The sequence below is a fragment of the Bos grunniens genome, chromosome 10 (assembly GCF_055505025.1).
Source record: "Bos grunniens cultivar Pamir isolate PY7600 chromosome 10, Bosgru_T2T1.0, whole genome shotgun sequence".
Lineage (NCBI taxonomy): Eukaryota > Metazoa > Chordata > Mammalia > Artiodactyla > Bovidae > Bos > Bos grunniens.
Window position 1 is genome coordinate 24,113,532 of NC_141174.1, and position 23,493 is coordinate 24,137,024.

The 23,493-nt window shown below is 47.5% G+C and overlaps 1 protein-coding gene across 1 annotated transcript; it reads left to right on the forward strand.

Moving 5' to 3' along the window:
* Positions 1-1,666: 1,666 nt before the first annotated feature.
* On the forward strand, positions 1,667-22,892 carry PLEK2 (pleckstrin 2). The gene is made up of 9 exons (XM_086320173.1): positions 1,667-2,174; positions 14,459-14,623; positions 16,424-16,605; positions 18,144-18,235; positions 18,538-18,725; positions 18,948-19,049; positions 19,345-19,428; positions 21,534-21,612; positions 22,372-22,892. Exons 1-9 carry the CDS (start codon positions 1,839-1,841, stop codon positions 22,497-22,499), a joined length of 1,356 nt encoding a protein of 451 aa, XP_086176299.1. The 5' UTR covers positions 1,667-1,838; the 3' UTR covers positions 22,500-22,892.
* Positions 22,893-23,493: the final 601 nt, after the last annotated feature.

The following is a 23,493-nucleotide window of genomic DNA, read 5'->3' on the forward strand; positions in this document are numbered from 1 at the left end:
ATTTTTGTGAACTCATTCAGGAAATCCTCTTGCCAAAGAAAATGCCACTCTTCTAAGACTCAGAAAGTTGTGTCTGGGTAAAGCCAAAACAACTTCTGTGCCAACTCGCTGCCCCCCAGCATCTGAGAGGAAGAAGGAGAGTAATAGACCAAAGTTAGAGCCAAAAGGGCTTCCCTCATAATTCATTTGGTAAAGAATCCTCCTGCAATGCAGAAGACCCTGGTTTGATTCCTGGGTTGGGAAGATCCCATGGAGAAGGGAAAGGCTACCCACTCCAGTATTCTGTCCTGGAGAATTCCATAGACAGTATACTCCAGGGGATCCTAAAGAGTCAGACATGAAAAAAAAAAAAAAAAGAGTCAGACATGACTGAGTGACATTCACTTTCACTTTCAGAGCCAAAAAGAATAAGAATTTCCCATTCCAATCTCTCATGTCCTGGATTTGAATCCAGCAAGTTTTCATAGCTCAGATTATTCTTTCCTCCTCTTCCCAGCTCTTGACGTGAGAAACAAGAGCATTCACACTGTCCTGGGGTTAAAATCCAAGCTTGTGTGACCTTGGGTAAGTTATTTAATTGCTTCAAGTTTCAGTTTCCTTGGCTGGAAAGAATGGGATAATAAACTCACCTTATGGTGTGTTGGACATTAATTAGAACCCAGTGGTGTTGGAGAAGACTCTTGAGAGTCACTTGGACAGCAAGAAGATCCAACCAGTCCATCCTAAAGGAAATCAGTCCTGAATCTTCTTTGGAAGGACTGATGCTGAAGCTGAAACTCCAAAACTTTGGCCACCTGTTGCCAAGAACTGACTCATTGGAAAAGACCCTGATGCTGGGAAAGATTGAAGGCAGGAGGAGAAGGGAACAACAGAGGATGAGATGGTTGGATGGCATTACCGACTCAGTGGACATGTTTGAGTAAACTCTGGGAGTTGGTGATGGACAGGGAAGCCTAGTGTGCCACAGTCCATGGGGTTGCAAAGAGTCGGACATGACTGAGAAACTGAACTGAACTTAATACAGGTCTGGCTTCAGTAGGTGCGGAGTTGATGTTCATTCTGAAATGGAATGAAAGCCCCTTTCATTTTGTACTCCTCTGAGATCCCAAAGTCAGTCTGTACAGAAGGCTGAAGGGGGCCATTTCTAGGGCAGGGGCACCCACTGTGCTTTGGGGGTGGGCTCCTGGTTAGTTTTGAAAAGCACCCAGGGGCACCTTCTCCCAATCTAGAGCTTTCTCTTCCCTTTTAGGCATTTGGGGTCTTTTCCTGTCCGGATGAACAGTCCTAATAGGGCCGGCCCTTCATGCTGGGGCAAGCAATGGATAAAGGGACAGCATCGTAAGGACGGGTTCAGTATTATGGATGCTTTCCTGTTTTTGACATTTTGTTAAACATGGATTTTTTTGGCCTTAATTTTTATTTTAAAAATTTCAAAAACACTTAACATATTTTAGAATGTTGCATTAAATTTTTATTTATCTAGATTACTGGGTTCCCTGGCTCTCCCTTAAATTTTGCCCCTAATCATGGAAAGTTCAGTTTCAGCCTTTTTGGCAGAGAGGGGTATTATGGGGCCAGAGGGCCCCTGCAGATGGTGCCTGCTTCCTTAAATCCTTGACCTCGCTAATGGGAACATTTCTCTGCGCCTACCAGAGGCCAGGATCCTGTTCCCAACCTGGCGCACCTCATCCACTCTCCCATCCCCTATTTCTATAGAGCTCAGGGATGACTCCAGATTCTTGAAATCCTTTCCGATCAGCTTGATTCCCTAAGTATTAGTCGAGAGCAATGTACTGGGTGCGAGGCAGGCACCTGGTTAAGGCTGGGAGTGGCGGCAGATGGGCAGAGACGGAAGGGTAAGAGGCGCCCAGCGCGCAGGGGGCACCTGGATGGCGGCAGCCGGGGCGGGACGCGAACGGCTGGCAGGCTCAGCAACTGGAGGACTAACCACGGACCTCAGGGCACCTTCGGTGGGGGCAGCACGTTGGAAATCCCGACCTGGACTGACTTCCTGCCCGGGACGCCCCGCGGCCTCGGGCTCTGGGCGCGGGCCAGGGGGCGGCGCCGCGCCGGGTCGGAGGCGCTTCCTGGGCGCCGCGGGAACGGAGGAGCGGGCGGCGCGGGACGGCGCCATGGAGGACGGCGTGCTCAAGGAGGGCTTCCTCGTCAAGAGGGTGAGCGTGCCGGAGCCTCTCCGGACACGGCCCGGGGCTGGTGCGCGGCGGCCGCCGGCTTACCTGAGCCGCGATCGGGCGGGCTGGGGACCCTCTGGGCGGAGCCGCGCGTGTCGCGGACAGAGCCGGGTGGGCGGTGGCTGGGGGTGAGCTTTAGCTAGAAAAGAGGGGCTGGGGGTACGGGCAAGGAGGAGAATCCCGCTCGGCTAGCGCGTGTGGGGTGCGGGCGGGCGGCTACCCTTTGGAGGACAGCTTCTTTAAAACAACTTACTAAAATACGAAGTGTCTAGGATTTAACTATGATGTCTTAAAACAACAGAAGGGTGTTCTGTAGTCCCCCAAGCTCGTCCGATTAATGCATCATCTCCTGTATTCTTCACAATAACCCGTGAGCAAGGAGAAAGCCTTTGTTTGTTAAGCCTCTGCTGTGCACCAGTCTTGGACGCTGTCTCTTTTAATCCTCCCGACAGTCCGACAGGTCGGTGGTCCCATCTTACCGCCCTTTCTGAAAGGGGAAAAAGAAGTTCAAAGAGGCTAAGTAGCTTGCTCAGGATCTGGACCAGTGGGTGATGGAGCAGGATCGAAGCCACTCAGGCTGCCCACTGCAGGGTGGGTATTATTATCCCTGTATCACAGATGAGGAAACCGAGGGGCAGAAAGATGAGGTCGCTTGCCCAGAGCCCCGTGTCGCTGTGTGGTTGGTTGAGCCCTTGTTTAGAGAACCCGGAGGGCCAGCTGTAAAGTTACATGTGAATTTTCAACAGCTCAGGGGTCTTTGCCCTGGATCCCCTGTTGTTTAGGGGTCAGCTGTATTGTTTCTTTTCACAAATCTGGAGTTTTATTTTCCAAGACTTCCATCCAGTCACATGTCATTTCTATGTGGTGTTCAGCCTTTCCAAATTCTATAGTTTTTACTGATCATGTTGAAAATACTGGGGGATGACTGGTTACCTTATGAGTATTAATATTATATAAATGGAACAGTTGACGCTGAAGTACTTTAGATCATCCTGTTTCACTTGTGGTTGAATCTATCATGTTATTGCTATTGCTGTTGCTGTTTAGTCCTAAGTCGTATTCGACTTTTTTGCAACCCTCTGGACTGCAGCTCACTGGGAACCTCTGTCCATGGGATTTACCAGGCGAGAATATTAGAATGGGTTGCGGTTTCCTACTCCAAGGGATTTTCCTGACCCAGGGATCAAACCTGAATCTCCTGCATTGGCAGGTGGATTCTTTACCACAGAACCACCATGGAAACCCTGAATCTATCGTAGTTTATAGCAAATAAATAGAATTTGTTTTTTCCTTCACTTTGGTAAGCATAAAAAGTTTTAGCCATTCTGGAAAGGAGAGGGGTGAAGATACCCACTAGCATAAATTCAAGCAGTCTCTGAGCAGTCTCCATCCTCACTCCTTCCACGTCACCACATGCGGCTTTTCCCACAGCAAGCAAGAGTCCAGAGGAAAACCAGGCATATGGGACCAAGGTAGAAAATGAAGGAAAAAGCAGCTACAGGAGGGAAATTAGATTTGAAAAGTTCTTTTAACATTGATGTTCACACTGAACATCTATGCTAACCTAACAGCAGAGCATAAAACCTGGGGATGAGCCTTCCGGCTCTTCTACTGAGTTTCCAGCTTTGGCAGGGGGATGGGTGAAGAGGGGTGAAGGGACTCTCCCTCCCATGGCCTTCCCTGGCCAGCAGATCAACCCTGAGGTCCCAAGTCTCTTTCAGGTCAGTAGGGAATATAGTTATGTTATTTTACACATTATTTGATATAGGAGGGTAGGTGTGTTGTTTGCTCAAAACTATGAGCCAGAGGAGGTGTAGGAGGCTGTGCTGGATCAAGGGTCAGACTGGATACAAGCAGGTACAGAATTCCACGCCTGTTTCGTGTCACCGGGATTAAAATGATAGATTAGTCCTTCAGGGTTTGTGGAGGCAGCCACACCCCAGAGAGAGCACCTTTGGAGAACTTTTCCTGTGGCTTCTAAGGTGAGGGAGATGGGTGGGGGGTTTGATGGGCATTGTTGATTGTCAGGGGCTTGCCCACCAAGTTCCCTGTCCCTCTCTCCCTCACCTGAGAAGCTGCAGGAAAAGTTCCTTGAAGGTGTTGGTTGGTAGAATAACTGAGCCTGCTAGGCGCCTGTTGAAGACAAACCCTCTCAGATGGGCCCCTGTGGGCATCCCCGTTACTGGGGCTTGCCTTACGTGATTTCCCACCACTACCACCACCATGCAGAGTCAAGGGAGGGTTGAAGGGAGGGGAGGAGGTGAGTTCTCTTCCAGACAGGCCAGTATAGCGTGGCCCCTTAGGGAGTCCAAGGTACAGAGAAGGGAGGACAGTCAACTCGTCTGACCCCAAAAGCCCACAGACGGGCTAGACTGAAATCCCTAGAGCTGTCCAGCCAAACCCAAAGACGAGCAGTTGGAGCTGGAAGCCTGACCCCGAGGCAAGCGGAAGCCACACCCTTTCCTGCAAAGTGAGGAATGGGGCCCCTTGCCCCTGCCAACAGTCCCTCCCTCCTGATCACTCAGGCTTTCCCGCATCCCCCATTATTTCCCCTTTCCTCCTGGGTGGCAGCAGCAGCCCCTGTGTCCACCAGGGAAGTTGCAGGACTGTGACTGTGGGATTCCACAGGTTGAAGAGGGTTTACGGTACAGAAGTGGGGCGGGGCCCAAGCTGGCAACCCAGAGTACAGAACAGTCATCACCGGTGAGGGCGAAGCAGGAGACAGGCAGGGGCAAGATGGATTTGATTCTTAATCCAGCCCAGACAAGAAAGACAGCGAAGCTCCAGGCAAAAATGCAGGGTGCTCACTTAGCCTGGTGTTAAAGGAGGGTGCCCAGGAAGGAGGGCAGGTCTGCATGGGTGGGGCTGCTTGTCTTTAAAGAACACATCAGGCATGGCTGCCTGGCTTGTACCTCCTACAACTCTTAGAAAATGACGTGGCCATGTCAACACGCTGTAACCTAGATCTTTCATCTGTAGGACTCAATCTCCAGGAAAGGCCATAAAAGCTTTAGGAATGGGACTTCTCCAGTGGTGAAAGATCTGCCCTCCAATGCAGGGAATGTGGGTTTGATCCCTGATTGGGGAACTAAGTTCCCACATGTCATGGAACAACAAAGACCCGCCACAGCCAAAAATAAATAAATAATTTTTTTTTTAAAAGGCTTTAGGAATAAAGTGTTATTTAGATAGAGAATAAAACCTGGAGGCTACCTACATGTCCCCTCAAATAAACAAATGATTACAAGTGAATTATGGTTATGCACAGGGCTTCCCTGAGAAGCTAAGGCACCCCACTCCAGTACTCTTGCCTGGAAAATCCCATGGATGGAGGAGCCTGGTAGGTTGCAGTCCATGGGGTTGCGAAGAGTTGGACACGACTGAGCAACTTCACTTTCACTTTTCACTTTCATGCATTGGAGAAGGAAATGGCAACCCACTCCAGTGTTCTTGCCTGGAGAATCCCGGGAACAGCAGAGACTGGTGGGCTGCCGTCTATGGGGTCGCACAGAGTTGGACGCGACTGAAGTGATTTAGCAGCAGCATAGGGCTTCCCAGGTGGTGCTAGTGGTAAAGAACCCTTCTGCCAATGCAGGAGATGTAAGAGACGTGGGTTCGATCCCTGTGTCAGGAAGATCCGCTGGAGGAGGCCGTGGCAACCCACTCCAGTATTCTTGCCTAGAGAATCCCATGGACGGAGGCTCCTGGTGTGCTACAGTCCATGGGGTCAAAAAGAGTCAAACATGACCGAAGCGACTTTAGCATAGCACGTGGTCATGCAGATGTTAAAAATGTTTTTCATATTATAGTCCAAAGAGTAAAAATAGAAATGGTACGAGAAAGGAAAAAGAAAAATTACTTGGATGAAAAAAAGACTAGAAGGAGTTCCGAAGGCTAGAAGTCTGTTTGAAGTGTCAGCAGGACCGTGCTCCCTCCGAAGCCTGCAGGGGAGAGCCCTTCCTTGCCTCTTTTGATTCTGGTATTTGCAGGCTGTAAAGGAAAAACCAATTTTTCCTTCCTAGGTAAGGAAAAATTTAGTTCTTACCTGCTGTGTTTTTCTCCACCTGTGACTCTCATTTACTTTCACACAGACTACTTCACTTCTGACTCTTCTAGTCACCAAATGTGTGGAGGTTTCCGCCACACCAAGCAATTCTCTGTGACCACCCGTGTGTGTCCTACGGTTTAACTCAGTTCTGACGCATCTACCCAGAGGCAGTCTCTGGTCCCACGGGTTAACAGCGCAGTCTCACAAGGCTGCTTCCCCAGCCTTCCCCCACCCGCCACACACACACTTCAGATGCCAGTCCGAAGCCCAAGTTATCACCTGTGCTCTGACTGTGTAACCAACCACAGATCAGAGGTTCCAGTGACCTTCTGCTTGGGGTGAATTTCTAGAAACTCTTCAAATCCCATATTTTTGGGATTTTATAGAGGCACATGTAAGCATGACAAATTGTCAAAGCCACTTTCAGCTCTTTTCTTTTCTCAAGAGAATGGTGGGGGGGGGGGGGGGCTAAAAATTCCAAGCTGCTAATCATGGCTCAGTCTTTCCAGTGGCCAGCCCTCACCAAGAAGCCCACCCAGAGTTTCCTCATTAGCACAAAAGATGCTCCTGTCACCCAAGAAACTTCAAGGGGTTCAGGAGCTCTCTACCAAGAACTGGGGGCAAAGAAAAATATATGTATTTTCTGTCATCTCACATAGGAAATGGCAATCCACTCCAGTATTCTTGCCTGGAGAATCCCTTGGACAGAGGAGCCTGGCAGGCTGCAGTCCACGGGGTCGCAGAGAGTTGGACACTATTGAGTGCACACGCATGTATGCATTATCTCACACAGGCTCTCTTTTGTGTTCCTTGGCTTGTAGGTGCTTCACTCTAATCTCTGCCTCCATCATCACATGACCATCTTCTCCCCATGTGTCTTTCAGTGTCCAAAATTTCCTCTTCATATAAGGAAACCAATTATATAAGTGTTTTTAGGGCCATCCTAATCTAGTATGGGGCTTCCCTGGTGGCTCAGCTGGTACTCAAATTGCCAAAATCCATTGGATTATAGAAAAAGCAAGAGAGTTCCAGAAAAACATCTGCTTTATTGACTATGCCAAAGCCTTTGACTGTGTGGATCACAACAAACTGTGCAAAATTCTTCAAGAGATGGGAATACCAGACCACTTTACCTGCCTCCTGAGAAATCTGATTGCAGGTCAAGAAGCAACAGAACCGGACATGGAACAACGGACTAGTTCCAAACTGGGAAAGGAGTACGTCAAGACTGTATATTGACACCCTGCTTATTTAACTTATATATAGAGTACATCATGCGAAATGCCAGGCTGGATAAAGCACAAGCTGGAATCAAGATTGCCAGGAGAAATATCAGTAACCTCAGATATGCAGGTGACACCACCCTTATGGCAGAAACTGAAGAAGAACTGAAAAGCCTCTTGATGAAAGTGAAAAAGAAGAGTGAAAAAACTGGCTTAAAACTCAACATTCAAACAACGAAGATCATGGCATCTGGTTCCATCACTTCATGGCAAATAGATGGGGAAATAATGGAAACAGTGACAGATTTTATTTTCTTGGACTCCAAAATCACCGCAGATGGTGACTGCAGCCATGAAATTAAAAGACACTTGCTCCTTGGAAGAAAAGCTATGACAAACCTAGACAGCATGTCAAAAAACAGAGATATTACTTTGCCAACAAAGGTCTGCCTAGTCAAAGCTGTGGTTTTTCCAGTAGTCATTTATGGATATAAGAGTCGGACCATAAAGAAAGATGAGCACTGAAGAATTGATACTTTTGAACTGTGGTGTTGGAGAAGACTCTTGAGAGTCCCTTGGACTGCAAGGAGATCAAACTAGTCAATCCTAAAGGAAATCAGTCCTGAATATTCATTGCAAGGACTGATGCTGAAGCTCCAATACTTTGGCCACCTGATACGAAGAACTGACTCATTGGAAAAGACCCTGATGCTGGGAAAAGTCAAAGGCAGGAGGAGAAGGGGATGACAGAGGATGTGACGGTTGGATGGCATCACCGACTCGATGGACATGAGTTTGAGCAAGCTCTGGGAGTTGGTGATGGACAGGGAAGCCTGGGGTGCTGCAGTCCATGGGGTCACAGAGTGGGACATGACTGAGCAACTGAAGTGAACTGAACTGAATGACTTCATCTTAACCTGATTACATCTGCAAAGACCCGATTTCCAAATAAGACCTCACTCACAGATCTCCCGGCTTAGGACTTCAACATGTCTTTTGCAGGGACATAATTCAACCCATAGTAAGTACCATCTCTGCTTCTTCAGGATTGTAGGGTCTTGGGCAAGACCTTTCTAGGCCTCAGTTTCCTCATTATGAGACTTAGGGAGTTTAGATTCTTTACCATCTGAGCCACCAGGGAAGCCCATAGTATTATATAGACTTTTTCAAAGGGTCCTCCAGCTGTAAAACTCTGTGCTTTCTAAGCCCAGTCCTAGGGTTACATCCCATCTTATGGACTTTCCTTCCACCTAACAGGGTGCTAAGCCATTCATGGTCCAAATGACCTCTCATCCCCGCCAGCTGCTTACAGACAAGGAGCCTGGAGAAGGTAGAAGATGCCCAGGTGAAGGGAGGCCTGGGTTCTTTTCCCACTATAACCAGTGTATTTTTGGTTTTTAACACCCTTTACCTGCTGACTTTGGGTCAGTCTCTTATACCCTCTCAGTATGATGTAGCTTATCTGTAGAGCTGGGATATTTCCTGTTTTGTGGGTTATTACAGGAACCTCTGGAGAAGGCAATGGCAACCCACTCCAGTACTCTTGCCTGGAAAATCCCATGGGTGAGGAGCCTGGTAGGCTGCAGTCCATGGGGTCGCTAGGAGTCGGACACGACTGAGCGACTTCACTTTCTCTTTTCACTTTCATGCATTGGAGGAGGAAATGGCAACCCACTCCAGTGTTCTTGCCTGGAGAATCCCAGGGATGGGGGAGCGTAGTGGGCTGCCGTCTATGGGGTCGCACAGAGTCAGACATGACTGAAATGACACAGCAGCAACAGGAACCTCTAGCTGAGCTGCCCACTCCCGTCTGGCTGAACTTAATTCAGGGGTTCTGCCGTAGTGCAGTCAGGTGATTTTTTTTTAACATGAGCACCTAAGCTTGTCATCATTCTGCTTAAAAGTCTTTAGGGACTCCCCTCCGGCCACAGTGAGGTCACCAGCTGCTTCAAGTGCTCTACCTCCAAAGTGAGGCCATCTCAGCCTTTCTCAGACTGCTCTCCTTTGCTGTCAGACTGGATTCTTAGTGGCTCATAACGCAGTGCTCTCTAGCAAGTTTGAACAGAAGGGTAAGTTGGATATATTTGGGAGGACCAAGTGCCATACAGCCAAGGACAATGCAGCCAGACAGAAATACCCCACAGCACCAGGAGGCATCTCTAGTGGAAACATCCTGCCGCCGCTGTTTGTCACGTGTTCCTGATAACTCTGGGGACTGGGTGTCAGAAGACCCCGTCCTTCCACCACCTTGGTGGCTGCCAAACACGCATCAGTGCCCCATGCGCAGGCCTGGCAGCCACTAGCCACCTCCCTGTTCCCCTCATGCCAGAAATTCTGGGAAATGTAGCGTTTCGTCCAGGAAATGTAGCCTTATCTGTGTATTAGTTTGTTCTGCTCAACATCTGTTGGTTTCATGTTTCTCCCTAACGTCTCCAGGCCCCTTTCTTCTTCTCTGTTGTTTTAGTTTATGAGGGCTCCGGTAACAAAAGACACGGATGGGATCGCCTAAGCAACAGAGATTTATTTTCTCACAGTTTTGGAGGCTGGAGTCTGAGGTTTAAAGTGTCGAAGGTTTGGTTTCCTTAGGCCATCTCCTCAGCTCGCCCATGCGTGGCACCTCTGGCTGTGTGCTCACATGGTCTTTGCTCTGTGTGCAGGCCTCCCTGACATCTGTATGTCCAAATTTCCTCTTCTCATGAGGCCCCCAGTCAGATTGGATTAAGACCCAGGTAATGGCCTCATCTGGGCTTCCCAGGAGGTGCTAGTGGTAAAGAACCCATCTGCCAATGCAGGAGACATAGGAGAAGCAGGTTCAATCCCTGGATGGGGAAGATTCCCCTGGAGGAGGGTATGGCAACCCACTCCAGTATTCTTGCCTGGAGAATCCCAGGGGAGCCTGGTGGGCTACAGTCCATAGCATGGCAAAGAGTTGGAAAGAACTGAAGTGACTTAGCACGCACACAATGGCCCCATTTAACCTAATCACCTTAAAGACCTTCTCTTCAAATACAGTCACATTCTAAGGTAGTGGTGATTCTTGGGTCAAGAAGATCCCCTGGAGAAGGGATAGGCTACCCACTCCAGTATTGTTGGGCTTCCTTGGTGGCTTAGGTGGTAAAGAATCCGCCTGCAATGTGGGAGACCTGCATTCAATCCCTGGGTTGGGAAGATCCCCTGGAGGAGGGCCTGGCAATGCACTCCAGTGTTCTTGCCTGGAGAATCCTCATGGACAGAGGAGTCTGGCAGGCTACAGTCCATGCGGTCGCAAAGAGTCAGGCATGACTCAGTGACTAAGCACAGCACAAGGTAGAGGTGGGGGAGTGGTTGGGGCGTCAACTATGAATTTGGGAGAAGGGCATAATGCAGCCCAGAATGCCTATGTTTTAAGGTTATTTCGCCTCCTCTCCTTCACCTTACACTGGCCCCCATGCCGTCAGCTTAGACGGCAGTCTCCTCTCTCTGCACCAGCTACACCTGTGTGCTGGCAGTTCACTGCCTTTACTGCTAATGCTGCACTTGAACCCCCTCAGCAGGGGCTCATCGAGCAAGGAGACCCGAGTCTGGGCCATGTGGAGAGCAGTACAGGATCCTCATTGCTGAGGAGTTAGAGCAAATCTTTTTCATTTCTTTAAGCACGTCAGCTTGTGTCAAGAAAAGCCATCCGCCATTGTGTAACGTGGATTCTTGGTACAGGATAGAGTGAAGAGAGCAAAACTGTAAAATTCAGCTTGACATATCTGTCCTCTCATGGGCCCAGCTCACGTACCATATAATGTAATGACACTTAGACATATTAGTAAACTCTTGTCAGATTAACTGTTAAAAGTCATATTTAGGGTAGGAGGGAGGCTCAAGAGGAAGGGGATATATGTATGCATGTGGCTGATTCACTTCATTGTACAACAGAAATTAGCACAACTTTGTAAAGCAATTATATTCCAATTCAGTCACTCAGTCGTGTCTGACTCTTTTCAGCACACCAGGCTTCCCCGTCCACCACCAACTCCCAAAGCTTACTCAAACTCATGTCCATTGAGTAGATGATAACGTCCAACCATCTCATCCTCTGTCATCCCCTTCTCCTCCTTCCTTTAGTCTTTCCCAGCATCAGGGTCTTTTCCAATGAGTCAGCTCTTTGCATCAGGTGGCCAAAGTTTTGGAGCTTCAGCTTCAGCATCAGTCCTTCCAATGAATATTCAGGACTGATTTCCTTCAGGATTGACTGGTTTGATCTCCTCCAGTCCAAGGGACTCTCAAGAGTCTTCTCCAACACCACAGTTTAAAAGCATCAATTCTTGGCACTCAGCTTTCTGTATAGTCCGACTCTCATATCCATACATGACTACTGGAAAAACCATCTTGACTAGATGGACTTTGTTGGCAAATTGATGCCTCTGCCTTTTAATATGTTGTCTAGGTTTGTCATAGCTTTTCTTCCAAGGAGCAAGTGTCTTTTAATTTCTTGGCTGCAGTCACCATCTACAGTGGTTTTGGAGACCCCCAAAATAAAGTCTCTCACTGTTTCCATTATTTCCCCATCTATTTGCCATGAAGTGATGGGACCAGATGCCATGATCTTCGTTTTTTGAATGTTGAGTTTTAAGCCAACTTTTTCACTTTCATCAAGAGGCTCTTTAGTTCTTCACTTTCTGCCATAAGGATGGTGTCATCTGCATATCTGAGGTTATTGATATTTCTCCTGGCAATCTTGATTCCAGCTTGTGCTTCATCCAGCCCAGCATTTTTCATGATGTACTCTGCATATAAGTTAAATAAGCAGGGTGACAATTAAATATATATAGATATAAATATTTAATATATATAGATGTGTAAATATTTGTATAAATATATATTTAATATTCCAATTAAATATGTATGTATATGGAAAAGTGAAAGAGTTAGTCACTCAGTTGTATTTGACTATTTGTGACCCCATGGAGTCTAGCCTGCCATGCTCCTCTGTCCATGGGATTCTCCAGGCAAGAATACTGGAGTGAGTAACTATTCTCTTCTCCAGGGGATCTTCCCTACCCAGGGACTGAACCCAGGTCTCCTGCATTGCAGGCAGATTCTTTACCATTTGAGCCACCAGGAAAGCCTATATATATGCCATCCTTAGTTGCCACAGTAAGTTCTGTTTGGCTTAGACCAGTGCTCACACAGTCAACCCCTTCAACAATTTCCAGTTCCCTAACACTCAGTGCATACCTGCTGAGCATGAAACAGAATTGCAGCATCACACATGTGACAACTGAAGGGGCCTTGGAAATGAATCAGGGCTGGGTCAGGAAACCAGTAATTGCGGACAGTCTCTGATTCAAATAAAGTGCATCTCTCTTGGTTAGAATCCAGCCCTAATTGGGCTCTGCTCTGGGAAATATGCCAAGAAAGTCACTTTCATGAGCGTGTACAAAGCTATTCCATTCTGATTCTTCAGCAGACATTCCCCCATCCACTGGTCTGTTCTAGAAACAGACTCTCTGTCTTCACCTGCCTGTTTTGTCCACTGGCTCCATGACCCATCTGAGAGCCCCACAGGCTCCCCTGCCTTTTAGGTCTGTCACACCAGGTTAGGTAAGATGGTTAGAGTTCTTAATTTGTGGCTTCACTTTACAAATTCCCCATATCCCTCAACTAGTAACATTTTGGAGGGGGGATATATCCTAAGGGGAAAAAATTAGAGATGCAGATCAAAACTTATGTGCAAGGATATTCATTATGGAGTTGTTTATAATAGTTAAAAGAAAAAAAAAGAAACCTCACTTGCAAACAACAGGAGATGGGCAAGGAGATGATACATACACTTGTTGGTCATTAAAAGACGTGTTGAATATGAGTGAACTCCGGGAGTTGGTGATGGACAGGGAGGCCTGGCATGCTGCGATTCATGGGGTCGCAAAGATCCACTTGTTGGTCATTAAAAGACATGTTGAGTCTGAGTGAACTCCGGGAGTTGGTGATGGACAGGGAGGCCTGGCATGCTGCAATTCATGGGGTCGCAAAGAGTCGGACACGACTGAGCGACTGAACTGAACTGAACTGAATGGTGTGAGAAGATGCTTGGCAAAGTCAACAAAAGAAAGACTGGAAAATAAAACTATTCGTAATATGCTCTTGGTTAAAAAAAAACTAAAAGGGAAAAAGACAAAGGAAATGCAAGGTATTAATAGGATCTCTCTCTTGTTTATGTATTTGGCTGTGCTGGGTCCTTGTTGAGGCATGTAGGATCTTTAGTTGCAGTGGGTGAACTCTTAGTTGCTGCGTGTGGGATCTAGTTCCCAGACCAGGGATGGAACCCACGCCTCCTACACTGAGAGCTCGGAGTCTTAGCCACTGGACCATCAGGGAAGTCCCTAGGATCTTTTCTTCTGTGTATTTTGCAGTTTCTTTCAAGGCTTATAACCATAGAAAAAAAGAACAAATGGGAACTAGCAAGTCAACACCAATTGTTACATACTCAAAAGAGATGACAAAGAGATCCAAAGCTCACAATTTCTTCATGAAAATGAAAATAAACATATAATTTAGAACAGGATCTTTTGGCTCTTAAGGACATTATTGGGATAATTGGTGAAACTTGAGTGGAGTTTATGGAACAGAGGAAAATAACATATTTATGTAAATTTCCTAATGTTGATGATTGTATTGTGGTTATGTTGGAAATACTTTTTATTTTTGGGTAGGAGACAATAAAATATTGAGAAGCATCAATATTAATATATGGAGCATCATGTTAAAAACTAATTCTTAAATGGTTTTGTAAAAGTTTTTTTTTGTAAAAAAGTTTTATGCTTGTCTTCAGCTTTTCTCTGAATTAAAATTATTTCAAAATTAAAAAATAAAATTAAGCTAAGCAAGAGAGACAGAGCGTTATCTCCTTATTGGAGAGTTGATCCCATGGCACAGTCTGACCACCTGTGCAATGAGACTCCTCTCCCTATGACCAGGTCGTCCCCTCGGCCACCTCACCTCAGGGCTCTCCTGTCTGTCCTCAGGGTCACATTGTCCACAACTGGAAAGCACGGTGGTTCATTCTTCGGCAGAACACGCTGCTATACTACAAGTTCGAGGGGGGTCGGAAAGTGACCCCTCCCAAGGGCCGCATCCTTCTGGATGGCTGCACCATCACCTGCCCCTGCCTGGAGTATGAAAACCGACCGGTAAGTGAAGGCCCTTCTTCCCAGCGCCTCCCTCCCACTCCCTGGACCACCCCCTTCCCTGGCCTCTTAGCCAAAGGTGGTATGAGTCATGGTAAGAGCCGAGTTACTGAAAAACCTAGACTCAAATCCTGGCTGCACCACATACCAGGCACGTGACCTTGGGCAGGTAATTGAACCTCTCTGAGCCTAAGTTCCTCGTCTATAAACTTGGATAATGTAATGACACCTGACTGTTGCTCACAGCTATGATGAAGATCATGAAGGTAATGGTGGGTCAAAACATTTGTAGCCTAGGAGGTACCACACAGATGTGAGTAGTTACTGCTACTTCAGGTTCAATAGGATGGCTTTCATCCCCCAGGGGGTACGTGTTCCAAAAGTCAGGAGCAGCTCAACCCTAAAAGGAACCTGAGTTAATCATTTACCATCTACCATCAGAAAAGAATCGGAATTAATCATTTACTGAGGGCTCAGTAAGTGCCAAGAAATTGGCTAGGCTTGGAGAAGTCAAGGAAGAAAATTGTAAGATTGGTTCTTTCAGTTAATGATCTTGTTATGAAAGCAAGTGGTTAATTGAAAAACAGTTCCAAATGTTGGTACAGATATTATTGGCCACAGAGAACACTGTCTTGCTGAAAAGGAGGAAGATGCCCTTACAAGCCGTCTGGCTCAGGTACAACTTTGGGATGGATGGAGATTCGGGCATGAACTGGTTGAGAAAGTTTAAACCATATTATATGAAGAATGTGTGAAAGACTTGGGATGATTAGACCCAACCAAGAAGAAGATCAGGCGTAGACATAGAGAACCGACTTACAGACATGGGGGCAGGATGGGGGGTTGAGGAAGGAGAGGGTGGGGTGTATGGAGAGAGTGATATGGAAACTTACATTACCATATGTAAAATAGCCAAGGGGAATTTGCTGTATGACTCAGGGAGCTCAGACTGGGGCTCTGTAACAACCTAGAGGGGTGGGATGGAGAGGGAGATAGGAGGGAGGTTCAAGAGGGAGGGGACACAGGTATACTATGGCTGATTGATGTAGATGTTGGCAGAAACCAACACAATAGTTCAGTTGCTAAGTCATGTCCGACTCTTGTGATCCCATAGACTGTAGCCTGCCAGGCTCCTCTGTCCATGGGATTCTCCAGGCAAGAATACTGGAATGGGTTGCCATCTCCTCCTCCAGGGGATCTTTGTGACCCAGGGATTGAACCTGGGTCTCCTGCATTGCAGGCAGATTCTTTACCAACTGAGCTACTGTAAAGCCATTATCCTTCAATTAAAAATAAATACGTTTAAAAAAATAAATAAAAAAGAAGATGATCAAAAGGAGCAGAACTGAGTTCCTTCAGGGTAAGCGTTAATAGCCTCAGAGGACAGAGGAAGGCATTGAGAGGCTCAGTGGGTCCTATAATGTGCCTAAGCGACCGTAGCTACGGCTCTAGCTCAGTCTCACCTGGAAGCCTGTGTGTTTCCCTCTTTAGCACAGGGACTCTCATAAGAAGTGAGCTTAATCGAGAAGGCAGAATCAGGAGCAGAGAGACCAAGGCCTCAGGAAGCAGACTCTGCTCTAATTAGTCTATCCAAAGGGGCCAAGGTGGTGAACTCTCTGTCACTGATGGTGTACAAGGGAATCTTTAAACGCCCAGCAGCTGGGACGCAGTTGAGGGGTGAGGCATTGGGCAGTCACTGGATCACGTGGTCTCCCAGATCTGCTTCGGTTCCGTCATTTTTGCTGCCCAGCCAGCTTTCTCTCTCCCTCTCAGCCTGGTCTGACTGGCTGTCTCTTCCCACAGCTCCTCATTAAGCTGAAAACTCAAACATCCACGGAGTACTTCCTGGAGGCCTGTTCTCGAGAGGAGAGGGACGCCTGGGCCTTCGAGATAACAGGAGCCATCCACGCGGGGCAGCCGGGGAAGGTCCAACAGCTTCACCTGCTGAAGAACTCCTTCAAGCTGCCCCCTCACATCAGCTTGCAGTGAGTGCCCGGCCCTGCCCTCGCCCTCCCTGGCTTTGCTGCAGCCTCTGCTGTCTGCTTGGCTCAGGGAGGGGACCTCTGTGGCTGCTACATAGGCCTGGCTGGTGCTGCAACTGTGCTCCAGGGCCTGCTTACATTGTTTTCCCTATGTGGGAGTGGCCCTGCCAGCCTGCTCTGGTAACTTCTTGGGGTCCCTGCTGCTCCTGCCCACCTCAGTGTCTTGACCCCCTCCCTTCAGTGTCAACCGGGATGCTCAGGGCTATAAAAACAGCTCCCCAGGAATCTCCACTCACCAAGTCATTAGTCTTGTTTGCAGCCTGGTGGCAAGAACATGTGTTCTGTTAAGAGCTGCATTCTTATTCTGTGGGATTCTTCATCCATCCATCCATTCACTCTTTTAAGAAATAGTTGCTGAGTGCCTGCTGCATGCCGTACATCGCTCTAGGTGCTCATGCAGATGGGCATAAACAAAGTCTCATCTCAGGGGCTTTCCAGCCCAAGTACCTACATAGACAATAAGAAAAGGTCTGCCATTGGTGGCAGGGATTGTCCCACAGAACAGAAGGAAAGCAGGTCAGTGGTGGCAGTGATACTATAAAGTAGGGAAGGATGAAAGGAATTCCCTTCATGGAAATTGTTATATCCACGCATCTGCAGGAAATGCCCACTAACCTTGCAGGAAGCAGAACTTCCCAGGCTTACCAAAAACCTCCATACCAGGCTCACCAAAAACCTCCATACCAGGCTCTGGAATCTTGATTGTTCATCTTTGTTGTTCAGTCGCTAAGTCGCATCTGACTCTTTGCGACCCCATGGACTGCAGGCCGCCCTGTTCCTCGCCATCTCCTAGAGTTTGCCCTAGTTCATGTACATTGTATCAGTGATGCCATCCAACCATCTCATCCCCTGTTGCCCTCTTCTCCTTCCCCTCAGTCTTTCCCAGCATCAAGGTCTTTTCCAGTGAGTCAGCTCTTTGTATCAGGTGGCCAAAGTGCTAGAGCTTCAGCATCAGTCCTTCCAATGAATATTCAGGGTTGATTTCCTTTAGAATTGCCTGGTTTGGTCTCCTTGCTGTCCGAGGGACTCTCAAGAGTCTTCTCCAGCCCCACAGTTCGAAAGCATCATATGTGCCCAGGGCGTGGCTAACCCATGGTGAGTGCAGGGAGGACCAACAGCAGATGAAAGTGGGTTCAAGTGATGGGTGACTTTTGAGAAGTAGCTGGAGGAGTTTGGACTTTATACAGCAGATCATAGATAATTCTTTTGTTTTTAAATTAAGCTGTGACTTAATTAATACTTCTATGCTAGACAGGTATTCTGTCTAGCATAGAAGTATTAGAACATTTAGATGAACAAGAAGAAATGTTCCCCAATCCCACCTCTCAAATTCTGATGCATAACAGAATACCCCTCTTTCTCCGCGATGTGTATTATGCCACTTGCCACGTGCTTTATACCCTCAGCAGTGGCTCATGGACCCACCCTCATTCCTGTCAATGTGACGAGGGTCTCCTCTCTTTTGCCTTCTTTCCGTGTAGTCGCATCGTGGACAAGATGCGCGACAGTAGCTGCGGAATCCGACCAAGCCCCAACATGGAGCAGGGAAGCACCTACAAAAAGACCTTCATAGGTGAGCCCCTGACCCCTACCCCACCCCCGGGGCTGGGCCAGGGACTGGAGACCTGGGGCTTGGTGACCTGGGACTCAGTGGTGAGCCCTGAGTTGCCTGGCAGCCAACGGGCCAGCCTGAGAGGTGGGTGTGGCCACAGCCCTGGGCAGCAGGTTGGTGTTTGGTCTGCTCCAGGGCCGAGCCCCAAGGCTGTTCCAAGGCTGCCCCAGGGGTCAAGGTCAATGAGGTCACAGCCAGGCACCCCTGAGGAAGCTGGTCTGGAGCCTGTCGTTTTGACGGGTGCTGCCCTTGCCCCGCTGCAGGCTCCTCCCTGGTGGACTGGCTCCTCTCCAACGGCTTTGCAGCCAGCCGTCTGGAGGCTGTGACGCTGGCCTCGGTGCTCATGGAGGAGAACTTCCTTCGGCCAGTAGGCACCCGAAGCATGGGAGCCATTCGCTCGGGGGATCTGTCTGAGCAGTTCCTGGATGACTCCACGGCCCTGTACACATTCGTAAGTGAGGGCCTGGCTTCCTCTTGGCATGGGAGCAGAGAGGAAGAGGCCACAAAGTGTGGGCCAAGGGTCCACGGTCAGCGGGGAGAGGCCTAGGGCTCGGGGAGGGGGTACAGCTTCACCCCCAGGTGGAGTGGGAGTTTCCTTTCCCCTGTGGGAGCTTCCCCAGCCTGGAGCTGGGATGTGTTGGTAACAAGAGTCCTTGTCTCTCCTTCCTACCAGGCTGAGAGCTGCAAGAAGAAGATAAGTCCCAAGGAAGAAATCAGTCTCAGCACCATGGAGTTAAGTGGCACTGTGGTGAAGCAAGGCTATCTGGCCAAGCAGGTATGGTACAGCCCGCCTTGGAGCCGGGAGGAGGTGGACAGTCCTGAACCTCTGGGGAGGCAGGAACCCCCACAAAGGGTGGGAAGGGCTGAGACTCCAGAGGGCACTAGTTGTCAGCAGCATCTGCTAAGTCAGGGTCCGGTGGTGGCCACAAGGGAGCCAAAGCAAAGGGCCGGCACATGTCCGTGCCCATAGGAGTCCCAGACAAGCAGGCCTAAGGCGTTAGAGGCGTGAAGGCGGGAGGATGTGACTACAAGCTGTCACCCACGAGCCTTACATCCTTTCTTTGCCTCAGGGGCACAAGAGGAAAAACTGGAAGGTGCGGCGCTTTGTTCTGAGGAAGGACCCGGCTTTTCTGCATTACTACGACCCTTCCAAAGTGAGTACCTTGTCGAGCTTCCAGACATGTCTCTCCCCAGCAGAGCTGGGGTGGTTCCACCTCCAGCCTTCCTCCCAGCCTCCCTACCATAACTTCCACCCACAATGCCTTTCCTTCCACAAGTTGCAAACTGCTCCTCCCAGTCTGACCTCTCTTTTCTTTCATCACATCGTCGCCTGCTCAGTTGATCCTGCTCAGTGGATATCTTCATTGTTTTGGGAGGAAACACATCTTTCAGTTCCTCCAAAGCTGGCTGTGTGCCTACGAAGGGGGAGCTGAGCTGATGAAGAGACTCCTGACTGGTGCTTTCCAGCCTCTTTTCACCCGTTTCCACCCAAAGAGGCCGTGAATTCTGCCCCCTCATCCTCTTGTCCCCACCAATGTTTTGAAAGGTTTCTTTTACCATTTAATATTTAAGCCATAATTCTGAGTTTCAGATAATAAGTATTACTGCATGCTCAGTTGATTTAATTCCAATCAAAAGAACAGAAACATGGCCTTTTAGTCAGCCTGTTCAGCCTTGTCTTGGTAGATTTTCATTTGTTTTTTGAAATAATGAAGAGTGTGCATTCAGTCAGGAACCCAACCCTAAGCCAAGAACATGAGAGAGCTTGAAGGAGCCCCTGGGGACCCTGCTAGACCACAGGGAGGGCTAAGGGGCAGGGAGGGGCGTGGTGCTGATGTGACTGGCTGTGAAATGAAGCTCAAACTTCCTCACTCATGCAGATAACTTGCCATGGGATGTCCAAGTGCAGCCTCATCTTCTGTTACAAACGACTCTCACGGACTAATTCTTTAGTAGGCTGAGGGTGGTATGATGAGAGCATGATTCTTCTGTTGTTTTTGGTCCGTCGCTCAGTCCTGTCCAACTCTTTGTGACCCCGTGGACTGCAGCACACAAGCCTTCCCTGTCCTTCATCATCTCCCAAAGTTTGCTCAAACTCATGTCCGTTGAGTTGGTGATGCTATCAAACTATCTCATCCTCTGTCTCCTGATTCGTCTCCTGCCCTCAATCTTTCCCAGCATCAGGGTCTTTTCCAATAAGTCAGTTCTTCACAGCAGGTGGCCAAATTATTGGAGCTCCAGCTTCAGCCTAGTCCTTCCAATAAATTATTTAGGATTGATTTCCTTTAGGATTGACTGGTTTGATCTCCTTGCAGTCCAAGGTACTCTCAAGAGTCTTCTCCAGCACCACAATTCAAAAGATTCAGTTCTTCAGTGCTCAGCCTTATTTATGGTCCAACTCTCACATCTGTTCATGACTACTGGAAAAACCATAGCTTTGACTATGAAAGTGAAAGTGAAGTCGCTCAGTTGTGTCCAACTCTTTGCGACCCCATGGATTCCACGGTCCTTGGAATTTTCCAGGCAAGAATACTGGAGTGGGCTGCTATTTCCTTCTCCAGGGGATCATCCCAACCCAGGGATCGAACCCGGGTCTCCTGCATTGCAGACAGATGCTTTACCATCTGAGCCACTAGGGAAGCCCACAGCTTTGACTATACAGACCTGCAAAGTGATGTCTCTGTTTTTTAATATGCTGTCTAGATTTGTCATAGCTTTCCTTCCAAGGAGCAAGCATCTTTTAATTTCATGGCTGCAGTCACTGTCTGCAGTGATTTTGGAGCCCAAGAAAAGAAAATCTGTCCCAGGTTCTACTTTTCCCCTATCTATTTGCCATGAAGTGATGGGACCAGATGCCATGATCTTAGTTTTTTGAATGTTCAGTTTTAAGCCACTCTCCTCTTTCAGCCTCATTAAGAGGTTCTTTAATTCCTCTAAATGGCTTTTTGCCATTAGAGTAGTGTCATCTGCATATCTGAAGTTGTTGATATTTCTCCTGGCAATCTTGATTCCAGCTTGTGATTCATCCAATCTGGCATTTCTGCATATAAGTTAAATAAACAGAGTGACAATATCCATCCTTGACGTCCTCCTTTTCCCAAGTTTGCACCAGTTGTTCCATGTAAGGTTCTAACTGTTGCCTCTTGACTTGCATTCAGGTTTCTCAGGAGACAGGTAATGTGGCCCAGTTATTTCTGTCTCTTTAATAAGAGTTCCGTGCCTTCACACAGTCCCTAATCAGCTCTCCTTTCCTTTGCAGGAAGAGAACCGGCCAGTGGGTGGGTTTTCTCTTCGTGGCTCCCTGGTGTCAGCTCTGGAGGATAATGGCGTTCCCACTGGTAAGGGGCAACTTTGGCCCCATCCTCATCTCAGGGTCCTCCCTCCTGCTCTCTCAGTAATGCTCTGCTGATGATGGACGAAGCTGTGGGGACTGAGTAGGGGCTTTCTCAGTGAGACAGTGAATGGTGTGAATTCTGAAGCCAATTTCAAAATCAGAGAAAGGGCACGTGGGGTATTCTTAGTGTTTTAACAACACAACTAAATAATTCTCATCTTTAATATTCTTTCCCTTCCTTTTCTGTGCTTACTGGCCCATAAGCTTCCACCTAAGAACAATAGCTTACAATAGTGTTTAAAGATTGACAACACAGTTTAATATCTGTTATCGTGCTAATTTCACACTAGACAGCTAAGGAAGGTAGTATTATTCTCAACTTATGGATGGGAAGATTGAGGTTCAAAGAAATTAAACAATTTCAGTCAAATCCCACATCTGTCCATGCTTTTAACATAAACCTACTAGACTTTTTTGATGTGAGTGAGACTGCAGACCTATGGTTATCATAGAGGGCAGGCCAAGAGGTCTTCCAAGAACGTTCAGACATAAAACTAGCAGGCCTTAAGGCACAGATGAGGGAGAGGGGATGGATGGGAGGCAAACAGGAAAGCATGCCTCTGGTGGGATTTCCTAACCATATATGCACACTTGTACTAAGAAATACTTCATTATGTGTTTTTGTCCGTCTCAGTGACTTTCAGCTGTTCCCAGCTGAAAGCAGACATGGATATTCACTCATCTTTTTTTTCTTCCTGCCTAGGGGTTAAAGGGAACGTCCAGGGAAACCTCTTCAAAGTGATTACTAAGGATGACATCCACTATTATATCCAGGCCAGCAGCAAGGCTGAGCGTTCAGAGTGGATTGAAGCTATCAAGAAGCTAACGTGACAAGGACCTGAGGGAATGGGACTGAGATTCCTCCCTCTTACCAGATGACACAGGATTTCCTGGACAATGGGAGTATGTTAAGATTTTTAACTTTTTATATTTTGTACTGCTTTGGAGTGAGATTGGTGGAGTTGCTTAACGTTGGCAGTGGTGCTATTGCCTTCCCCACCTTCATTTAACCTGTAAGTGCTGAAGCAGCCCTGTCAGCACCTTGACTTTTGCCCATGATCACAACCAGCCATTCCTTGGGTACCAAAGTAGGTCTCCCTTGTCACACTAACTGGCCATGTAATACTGAACAAAACACTATACCCTCATGATGGAGCTCTCAGAAATGCTGTCAGGACCTCTTAACGCCTTTGGAAAGAATAAAAATTGACACTTGTTACTGGCTATTAGAATTCCTATACAAAGTTTCAGTTTTCAAAGGTTTTTCATGCTTAAGGCTGTAAGAATTATTAGGCAAGCTGATTATAAAAACATCTCAAGTGAGCTTAAAGCCTCATCTTCAAAGTATGGATGGGGCAAAATCTTGAACGAAATATTGTTTTGTTTTGAAAAAGAAGCCTTCATAAGTATTACACATTGCAGAAAAGAAATCATGGACTCAGTTGGATTAGTCACATACATAAAAGTAAAATTACAGCTTTTCTGTGAAAAAAGAAAAAAGTTGTTTGGAAAGATGCAGAGCAGGAGCTTTCTAAAGGAGATAAAGATGTCAATGGGAGAATTAAATCAAAGCATGAAATTTTGGTTTTAGAATGAAGATTAATGGAGACAAATAGGTACCAAGAAGGTTCATCAGTTAGGTTAATCTGAAGTAGTGAAAAGTCTGTATCATACAGTGTCTTTAAAAACATTTTTATTACTTTCAAGCTTAATACAGTAATCTGCCAGTACAACTGCTTAGACTTCCTTCAATGAATAGATATGTAACTTACATTTAAGGGGCGTGAACACCTCCAAAGTGCTTAAGTAAAAGTTCATTCAATAG

Bases quoted from the DNA above. Each gene is read 5' to 3' on its own strand.
- PLEK2 (XM_086320173.1), top strand. From the start codon at position 1,839: ATGGGCAGAGACGGAAGGGTAAGAGGCGCCCAGCGCGCAGGGGGCACC. The intron at 14,624-16,423 runs GTAAGTGAAGGC...CTCTTCCCACAG, and splicing joins TGGAGTATGAAAACCGACCG to CTCCTCATTAAGCTGAAAAC. The intron at 21,613-22,371 runs GTAAGGGGCAAC...CTTCCTGCCTAG, and splicing joins GGATAATGGCGTTCCCACTG to GGGTTAAAGGGAACGTCCAG.